Source organism: Myotis davidii, unplaced genomic scaffold, assembly GCF_000327345.1.
Source record: "Myotis davidii unplaced genomic scaffold, ASM32734v1 scaffold168, whole genome shotgun sequence".
Taxonomy (NCBI): domain Eukaryota; kingdom Metazoa; phylum Chordata; class Mammalia; order Chiroptera; family Vespertilionidae; genus Myotis; species Myotis davidii.
The window spans coordinates 8,721,216-8,731,694 of NW_006383016.1; the positions used below are offsets into that span (position 1 = coordinate 8,721,216).

At 35.2% G+C, this 10,479-nt stretch overlaps 1 protein-coding gene across 8 annotated transcripts in view; it reads left to right on the top strand.

Moving 5' to 3' along the window:
* The window catches only part of SNX13 (sorting nexin 13), an 87,310-nt gene extending 76,967 nt beyond the window's left edge, over positions 1 to 10,343 (top strand). For 7 of the 8 annotated variants that reach the window (XM_015558170.1, XM_015558169.1, XM_015558171.1 and 4 more), the window contains 6 exons: positions 1,127 to 1,288; positions 2,412 to 2,483; positions 5,244 to 5,389; positions 5,629 to 5,697; positions 7,413 to 7,525; positions 9,959 to 10,343. In XM_015558170.1, the coding sequence (XP_015413656.1) occupies positions 1,127 to 1,288; positions 2,412 to 2,483; positions 5,244 to 5,389; positions 5,629 to 5,697; positions 7,413 to 7,525; positions 9,959 to 10,206 (810 nt within the window). In that variant the 3' untranslated portion in view covers positions 10,207 to 10,343. The remainder of the gene's footprint in view (positions 1 to 1,126; positions 1,289 to 2,411; positions 2,484 to 5,243; positions 5,390 to 5,628; positions 5,698 to 7,412; positions 7,526 to 9,958) is intronic. The other variant, XM_015558172.1, reaches the window with a different exon arrangement.
* Positions 10,344 to 10,479: the final 136 nt, after the last annotated feature.

Below are 10,479 nucleotides of genomic sequence, written 5' to 3' on the forward strand. Positions count from 1 at the left end.
GGAGGCTCTTAGCTCCCCCCTGGGTTTCTAATCACTGTCAGTGGCAGGGGGCTTCTTCCTGTTTTCCCTTTCGCCTCCCTGCATTGTGCCTACATATGCAAATTAACTGCCATCTTTGTTGGCAGTTAACTGCCATCTTAGTTGGCAGTTAATTTGCATATCACCCTGATTAGCCAATGAAAAGGGTAGCGGTCGTACGCCAATTACCATATTTCTCTTTTATTAGTGTAGATTAACATTACGCCATGTTTCTTAAACAGTGGGGTTCAGTTTTTCTACCATTTTCTTTTTTATTTATGCATGGCACATAATTTGTTTCTGTGGTAGTTTTTATGAGACTCAGCATTTTCTGGAAAATATTCTTGTAGTTTGGTATGACTAGTTTTATGTCCAATCCCCTCCCCCTTTTTTTTTTAACCTCAGTTCCATATTCAGCTGCTTTGGTTCTTTAGATGTTGCTCTCTTTCTTCATTGAAATTATTTAACATTTGTACAACAACATGTCTATTTACTGCACCAAATCCTCTGGAGATTATTCCATTTTATATCTCTGATTACAATTTCTTTTATAGTTTTTCTGTTCTCCTTATTAAAATATCGTTTACATGTCTGGTTTGCAACTTCTTTTTTTCTTCTTCATAATGGATTTCAAATTCCCTACATAGACTGTATGTATCCTAAAAATTATTTTTAAAAATTAAATTTAAATAGTCACTTGTTATTTCAGCTTTCGGTTTATCTTACCAGCTTGTTTACTTTTCAGTATCTCCTCAAAATATCTGTCATTCTTGCCTTGATTGTGGCAGAAGGATGTTATAGATAATTCCAATTGCATCAGTTTTTGAAAAACTTTATTTTCAGAATTTATTAAATAAGGCAGCCACAGTTTATAATGATTTTCTATCAATAACATTTTCATTCAAATTTTTTAGTTATACATTTGTGTGTGAGATACATTTTTAAGACACATTGAAGACACAGTTACATACTTTTTAAATGAAATGAGCTATTATAGACTGAAAAATTATTGCATCTTTCATACGTTACACTCTGTTTTCACAGACTTCTCAGTTGAATAACAGATCTGATACAGTAAAGTCATGGTATAACATCTTTTCCTCTTTAGATGGACACTTTTGTGAATCCACTTCGAAATTCTATGAGGAATGTTTCCAATGCAGTTAAATCCCTTCCTGATAGCTTGGCAGAGGGAATGACTAAAATGTCAGACAACATGGGCAGAATGTCAGAAAGACTAGGTCAAGACATAAAGCAATCATTTTTCAAGGTAAGATAATTTGCATTAATGTCTAAAGCAAATTATTTTTAAGTTACCTAAGATTTATTGAGCCCCTGCTTAGATTTACCTATTTCTTTCAGAAGTTCAAAGCCTCTAACATACAGTCTCATAAATAATTTTTTAAAATAAACTAAAGAGAATGCATTCTTACCAGAAATGTATACTATAAAATCCAGTCACTTCTCAGTTTCTGCTATGGTAGAATTTTAAAATCTATGTAAAACAAATATTTTAAATTGGTAAAGTACAGTTAGTGGACCAAGTAGTTTATTGTTTCATAATTTGTACCTTCAAATTTTGATCTAGATGTTTAAGGTTATAATTAAGATTATGGAATAAATCATATAGCTATTACAGTTTTCATTAGATCAGTTTGAATGAAGAGGAAATATACAGAAACACAGAATTTTTTTTACTGTAAGAGACAACTCCTAAAATAGTGTGTGTCAATCATACTTCTCTGTTAATTCTTATACTTTCTCTGATGCTTCACCTTTATTTCTAATCATGGGAAGTACACTCACTGAAATGAGGATTTCCAGTGCCACTTCTGTGACTTCATACAAAGTCACTGAACTATTCCAGGCTTCTTTTCCCACATCAATAACATGAAAGGGTTATAATAGGTGATCTTGATGGTTCTTCCTGTGATGACAAATGATTATCGGCTAGCACTGTTCTTTCTGTCCTTTTTTTATCACAGTTTGTCCAACAAGGTTAGTTTTTTTTACCTTATTAACATACTATCGAGCTCTCTGTGGTAAAAGAAAGAAGATTGGAGTTTTATTCCCTGTCTGTGTTACTAACTTTTGGTCTTTAAATCAATTAACCTTTTTTAGCTTTAAATTCTTCAAAAAGGTATGGGATTTTGACTTAAGTAATCTCCCCTTCCAACTAAAAAGTTAAGCATTAAAAAAATATATATATTTTAATAATGAAATAATCACCCTTGGGTTCTAATTATAGATTGTAATACTTTTTAAATACTGCATATCAAATCAAATGCAATTTATTATGTTTGGTAATTGTTTTGTTTTATTATTATATTTTGTTCTTTCACTGTCTGTGGGTTTACTTTGTTTTTTTTTTTTTTCTCTTTTTTTTATGTTAGATGCCTCCTTTAATTCCAAAGACTGATTCAGATCCTGAACATTGTCGAGTTTCAGCTCAACTTGATGATACTGTGAGTTAATTTTATTTTGGGTAGTATTCAGTTGTGATTCAAATCACACTTGACAGATCTTTTTAACGTTTTAATGAAGTATAGTAACATATAGCTACCATTAATGTGGATTTATTGTAAGTGTTGAGTTTGATGAATTCTTACAAGCTGAACATGCCCATATAATCAGCACTCTAAACAAGAAACAGATTGTTGTCAGTACCCCAGAAAGCCCCTAATGCTCTCTTCCTGTCACTATGCTCTCCCCCACCAAGGGTAATCACTATCCTGACTTCCACCCTGCTTTTATACTTTATGTAAATGAAACCATGAGGTACGTACTTCTTTAAGTCTGGCTTCTTTTTTGCTCAGTATTGTGATATTTGTTCATGTTGTTTTGTGTGATTGTAATTTCTTCATTCTTGTGTCCTTACAGTACCCCATTTTGTAAATATAGTACAATTTATTTGTTGTATTATGAATAGTATTCCAATGAATGTTCTGGTACATGTCTTTTGATTAAAAAAATAAAACATGTTTCCGTTGGGGCTATACCTAGGAATAGAATTGCTTGGTTAGAGGGTATGCAAAAGTTCAGTTTTAATGGATACTGTCCCATAGTTTCCCAAAGTGTTTTTTCCACTTTCATTGCCACCAGCAATGCATGAGAATTCCAGTGGTCCGAGCCTGCCAGTGTGTGTCTTTTTATCTTTAGCCGTTCTGGTTTTTGTATCTCAAGCGGATTTTCATTTCTCTTATGAGTGAAATGTTGAACCCCATTTCATATGTTCATTGGCCTTTTAGGTGTCTTGTCTTTTGTGTCTAGTGCTTTTCCTTATTTTTCTGTTGGCTTGGCTGTCTTTGTCTTTTGATTAGTAAGAATGCTTTGTATGATCTAAATATTGATTCTTTGTCAGATTGTGTATTGCTTTGTGTGCTTTTGTTAACTATATATACAATCGTACCTGCTGCAAGGTCACAAAGATATGTGGTTTTCTTTAATACTTTTTTTGTTTTGCCATGCTGAAACTTATATTTGGCATTCATCTAAGATTGATTTTTGTGTATGGATGAGGTAGGGGTCCAGTTGACCCAAACACCAGTGCTGAGAAGGCCTTCTTTTCCCCAGTTTCTGTGCTTCTCCTTTGTCATAAATCAGATTATTGTATATATTTGGGTCTGGGCTCTGTATTCTATTGTATTAGACAGATTTATTTTACAGTTATAATTATTTTCCTTCATTTTCTCATTAAACTTCTTTATGATAAACTATCTTTAAAAATATATTATTTTAATCTGCTTTTAATACTATTTCAGAATAATTTATGTTATGGCATAATATCCATAACATCATACCTTTTGTTAAGGGTTTTTACAGTTTAACCTTTTATTAGAATTGTCATGTGGCACCAAACTCGAATATACTTGATCAGAGAACAGTTTTTATTTTGCCTCTATAATGAAATGTGTCTCTCCTCACCTACCCCACTACCATGTGCCCCTCCCCTTGGTTAAACTATGAGCTTTTAGTGTGTCGTGAAAGGAAAGATACACTAAGAAAATGTTTACAGCACAACAGTGAAAAATATATAATTAATGCTGTTTTCTTATTGTTTAGATTACAGCACTGATGAAGAAATCATTAGAGAGAGTATCTTAGTGATGAAAGAGTTATAAGTTTAACTGGCAATTATATGCAATTCTGTTGCATTTCTAAATCTGCACCTGTCTTGGCTTTGTATATATTTTTTCACATCAAAGCGTCCTAGTTGTCTTCCTTTACTTTTTACATTGTTAATCAAATATTCCCATTATAAGTGTTCACATTTTTACTGGTTAAATGTTAAAATTCTCATAGTTTAGAGAAATATGTCTTAGTACTGTTAGCTGTGTACTAGATTTTATTCAATTCTTTTCCCTGAAAATACCTAAATACATAAAACTAATCAAGCACAACACATTATTTTGTGTAGATTGTGTTTTGTTATATTAAACTAGAGGCCTGGTGCACAAATTCGTGCACAGTGGGGTTCCTTGGCCTGTCCAGGATTGGGCCAAAATCAGCTCTCCAATATCCCTTGAGGCGTCCCAGAATGTGAGAGGATGCAGGCCAGGCTGAGGGACCCCACCGGTGCACCATCAGGGCCAGGAAGGGACCCTGGGAGGGCTCCAGGGGATGTCTGGCCTGTCTTGCTCAGTTCCGATTGGCCAGACCCCAGCAGCAAGCTGACCTACTGGTTGGAGCATCTGCCCCCTGGTGGTCAGTGCACATCATACCAACTGGGCAACTGGCCGACTATCTGCCCCCTGGTGGTCAGTGCATGTCATAGTGAGTTGAGTGGCCTTAGCATATCATTAGCATATTACGCTTTGATTGGTTGAACGGACGACCGGACACTTAGCATATTAGGCTTTTATTATATAGGATGAGGAATGTTGAAGACTATTCTTTTGAAAACGATGCTTCAGGAAATAGGCAATGGGGCTAGCATTTGCCTTATCCAACTAGTACAAACTCTGCTAAAAGTAAAAGAGCCAGTAATCTTTTCCCAAGACCATTATTATAGTCATGGAATTTACTCATTATTACAGGGCTGTAAAATTCTGTATTTGTCTGTCAAAAATGTCTTTTCTAGATTAAAATGAAATGCCAGGTTATGCAAGCAATAATATAACTTGTTCTCTGACCTGTGAAATGGTAGCAATAATTTTGTAAAGTGTCCATTTATGGTAGCTAGGTAACTCAATTAAACATGCTTATTTCTTCTCATACATTGTCAGGTGGATGACAATATTCCGCTTAGGGTAATGCTGCTTCTCATGGATGAAGTGTTCGACTTAAAAGAGAGAAATCAGTGGTTGCGAAGAAATATCAAAAACCTACTTCAACAGCTTATTAGAGCCACATATGGTGATACTATTAATAGGTACCACATTTTTTTTATTCTTCCTTCATTTATTAGTTTTTAAACTTTTACTTCTAGAAGTAAATTGTTCAGCCTTCTTAGGAGAATTTCCTTCTCTGGGCCCTTTAAGAACATTATTAAAGCAGTCTGTTTCTCTCAGAGATTATTTATATGCAAATTAAGTTGCTTATTACTCCATGAAAATAGTTTTATTTTATTCACATAAAATTTTGACTGTATATAAATTTCTTTACTTTCAGAAAAATAGTCGACCATGTTGATTGGATGACCTCACCTGAGCAAGTAGCGGACTTAGTGAAACGTTTCAGGTATATCTAAGACACAGTCACTTCTTTCAGGTAGTACAGAGTTTAGCATTGTTATCACTAATTAACTCTGATTGCTTTTCTTTTCTTCCTGGCCATAAAGTTGTTTTTAGTTATCACTGATGAGCCAAAAAACTTGTAAGAATTGTAATAAACATTTTTTACATGGGTTATGTTGATCTTTGTTTTCTTTAAAACCAGAATAGAAAAAAGAATAAAAGAAAATTCTTAAGATGTTAGGTTGCATTTTAAAGTGGCTTTAAAATAATTGAAATACCAGTGTGGACAAGGCATGGCCATATAATCCAGTACCTAGTGTTGGGGATTTCTTTTTCTTGCTTGTTTGCTAACCTTGATTTTAAATGAAAACTTTAAAAAGTATGTATGTCTCTGGCCATAGTCTAATTTTTTAACTATTTGAACCTCTGAAAAGAATACATATTAGGAGCAGTGATACTCCAGTGTATATGTTCATTTTATAAAAATATTCCAAGCCCCTCCTCTATGTCTAGTGCTTTGCCAATCACCAGGGACTCAGATGCAGTTCCTTCAAGAAAAGCATGGTGTACTAGAGAAATGGACCTCTTTTCTAGGAGTGAAAGATAAGCAAGACATCAATATTCATGGCATCGTGTATTTCAAAATAATGGAAGCAAGAAGGGAGCTATCAGTATTAAGCACTATTTGCTTGGTACTATGCCAACTACTTTATGTACACTCTCTGGTTTTATCACGTTTCCGAGATAGGCATTTTGTCTCCGTTTTGTTAGGAGGAAATTGAGGATTAGACAAGTTAGGCAGCTTGCCCAATGGCTTGTGTGCTGGAAACAGGGAACCGGGTTTCTCTAACCTGAGGCTGCATTTTCCTCTGTACCATACTGTTTCCAAAAGTTGGACCACTGCCCTGGCACATTGATTCTGTTTCAGGGTAGGGAAATGGTGTTCCTCAGGAGCAGTGCTTCTCAGCCTTGGCTGCACAGTGAAATCGCTTGGAAAGCTTTACAGAGTGCTGGTGCACGGGCCCCTCTCCAGAGTCTGACTTAATTAATCTGTTGGAAGGCCTACACATTAGAGTTTTAAAGCTCCCAGGTGTTTCTAACGTGTAAAGTTAAGAACGACCGCTCTGGGGATTCTTTCTCCCTTAGACCAGATTCCCTGACGGAAGCTTAGTTATTGTGCTTGAATTCCTGCTTTTGGCCTCATAAATAAGGCACAGGAATTAACGCATGCTGTGAAAGTGAAGGAGAACGGGTTATATGTGTGAAAGGAACGTTGTACTCAATCCAGCTGTAAGGTGTGGGTGCAGAGTTTGTTTTATGTTGGCTTAGTGATAAGGGACCTCAGGGAGATTAACTCTACCCAAATTCAGGACGTTGTAGGTTGTATTTAGATGAGATGTTCAATCTCAATGAGAGGAGAGGCCTACTTTGAATTTAAATGCTGTGTATGTATTCCGTTTATGTATTCTGTTTTGCTATCTTTATCATTTGTCAGTGTTTATAAGTTATATCAGGGCAGAATTCATCTGTATCTTTCTTGTGTATATCCTTTTATACCTAAAATTGAACCTTGTATTTAGTTTCTATTTGTTGAATATCATACTTTTATAAAATTTCAGAAACATTTCCTATTTGTGTTTTCTATAGAAAATTGGAATAATTGTACCAACTTGTATTATAGAAAATAAAAATAGTTATAAATTTAATCTTTTTCAATAGAGATGCCTTTTGGCCAAATGGCATTTTAGCAGAAGCTGTTCCATGCAGAGATAAAGCTATCCGAATGAGAACAAGAATTGCAGGAAAAACTAAACTACTTTCAATTATGCCAGGTGAGTGAACATGTTGGGTAAAAAAACTCACTAACTTGTAGTTTTTCTGAATTTTTGGCATTAAGCATGCTAGCTTGATTATATCAACTACCATTTGATTACTTACCATATATGAGGCACTGTTCTGGCAGCCCTCATATTTTCTTAACCAGTCCTTATGACAATATTATGAAGGTAGGCACCGTTAATGCTGCAACTTTATTCATGAGGAAACAGAAGCTCAAAGAGATTAAGTAAGGTAGGCAAAGTTTATAGCTGGTAAGCAAGTGTTGGGATTCTGAATCAGCTCTGAATGACATGAAAGCCAGTTCTTTCAACCACTTGAAAAAAAGTGCTGCTTTCAAACCCCTTCACTTTGCTGCCTTGAAACATTATGAGGATAATTTGATGATAAATAAAATATGTAACAGACTTAAGGGCTAATAAGGGAATCTGAAGTTTGAGATTTTACGAAGAATATTGAAGAGAACAATTTTTTTCAAAGAATCCCTTTATATAGGAACAACTGATTGATCTAATATTAATCTTTATTAAAACATGATCTCAAAGAGAGTCCACATAATGGCATTCTGTTGGTCTAATTTGAGTTACTTCTTTAGAACACTGCTGTTCACTAAGTTAAATTCACTTTATCCCTTGTCTTCTCTCAGTAAGAGAAGGTATGTAATATGACAGGCAGTATGTGTGGCTGCATGGTTATTTGGTCCCTTCTTTGTTTTATGAATATCTCTGAAATACCTAGGTATCTTCTCTTCACATTTAAATTATGGATGTAGAGAATCTAGAAGATATATTTTTAAGTTGTTTAATATCATAGAATACCTATTTTTCTATAATTTAAAACTAAATTTCCATCATAGATTTTAATAATCAACTTTCTCTTTTGTCAGTTAAGTTGGAAACTTGCCACATGGCTGATAATTCTGCCCTATAGACTACACTGTTGCATTTGGATATAGAAAGCAAATTATAGAAATAACATTTCAAAAAAAATAAAAAGACACAATAATTTAAAATATTATGTTATAAACTACTAGAATACATTAGGTCTTGCTATAGACTGACTCAGTTATGCAGCTGAAAGAATCCTTAGTGCATTTACTCAGTAAGTATTTTTTGAGAGCGTATCATGTGCCATACACTATTCTTTGCACTAATGTTTGCCTACTTGGAGTAACACTCTAGTGAAGGGACATAGAAAACAGACAAAACAGTAAATATAGCATAGTATGTTCCATAGTGGAAAGTGCTGAGACAACGGAGAGTGCAGGACAAGGGAGGTGTCAGGTGAGTTGCAGACGTAGATAGGGTGACCCGGGAAGGCCCTGAGAAGATGACACTTGTGTGAAGATTTGCAGGAAGTGAAGGTAGATATAAAAATATATGTACATAATCCCTCACTTATTTTAAATTATATTGTACCCCTAGTTAGAAACATACCTTCTGAAGTTGCGTGTTTCTTTCACAAGCACCAGAGTAATATTTACTACTATTGGGGTCCTAATTATGAATAACTAAGAATAATCATGCGTGTTGTTCCCATACTCAGATATCTCTAGTGACCTCATGTTGCCTGTGAGTAAACTCCAAACTCGCTCATCCTGACAGTCACAGCACTATCAGTCCCATTCTTTTCTCCACTTTCTCAAGGGAAACCCTAGATTCAGCCAATGGCACTACCCCTGCTCCTGGCATCTGCCTGGTTTTGTGCCCTTAGTGCTCACTCACTGATGTTTCTCCACCAAAGCCAGTCCTTCATCTGATTGTATCTGTCAAATTCCTGCCCAGGTAGGAACGTCCAGTTCATTTGTTGCTTCCTGGAACAGACCTTGCCTTATATTGTCATGTAGAATTCTACCCTCTATATACATTTTTATATTTTTTGTATTTTGATGGCACGTTACTGTGTCTTAGGTTTTTTTGAGATCATATGTCAGCTTTCACACATGATTTCCTTATAGTGTATTTCTCACTGTGCATTACACATAGTAAGAATATGTTTTTGAGGTTACAGGTCACTTTTCACATTATCTAATTAAAGCCTTATAAATCCTTAGAGTTATAAGGATATTGGTTATTATAAATCCCCATTTTACAGATAAACAAACTCATGGTAGGTGAGTATCTTATAGTAATTGTGTTAAGGGACAGGATTGTAATTCTCATTGGGGTTTCTGAGGTGGGTCCTACTTCTTTCTCATGTGCTGTCGTGTCTCCCAGTATCCATTGCATCAGTGATTGGAGGCCTGCAGGCACATGTATAAAATTTAAATCTCAGTTACAATACATGGCTAAACGCATTAACTGAACACCTACTACATTTTAGTTACTCTGCTGTGTTCTTTGCATACTTGGTTTAACGTAGAGCATAGTTTAGGCCTTGTGCTTCCTTTATTTGAGTAATGAATTGTGTTTCTTTTCCCCCCCATGTAGATGAACTGAAGCACATTATTGGGGCTGAGACAACACGGAAAGGTATTCTTCGTGTTTTTGAAATGTTTCAGCACAACCAGTTAAATAGGAGAATGGTTTATGTCTTCTTGGAAGGCTTTTTGGAAACCTTATTTCCGCAGTATAAATTCCGTGAACTTTTCAACAAACTGCATTCACGGTCAATGCAGATGCAGAAATATAAACAGAAACTTCAAACATCTCAAGCGCCTTCTTTACAGAAAAGGTGACACTCCAATCTGTGAAGCTGGTGTTCCTTTTGTCCAGAACTAAAGTGTGGGCAGATCTTCTGGGGCTTAACTCATATACTGTTGTGCCTGCACCAGTCTCTTAATGTCTCAAATAGATTATTAATACATCCACAAAACTGGTATTTTTTCATCCTTGTCTGTAATCCATCACTACCAAGACAGTTGCCGTGTCTTAAATGATTTGGTGCATATTTTTGCAACATTGAGAGGATACTGCCCCCATCTCAAGCATGAACGACATCCATTTTTTTC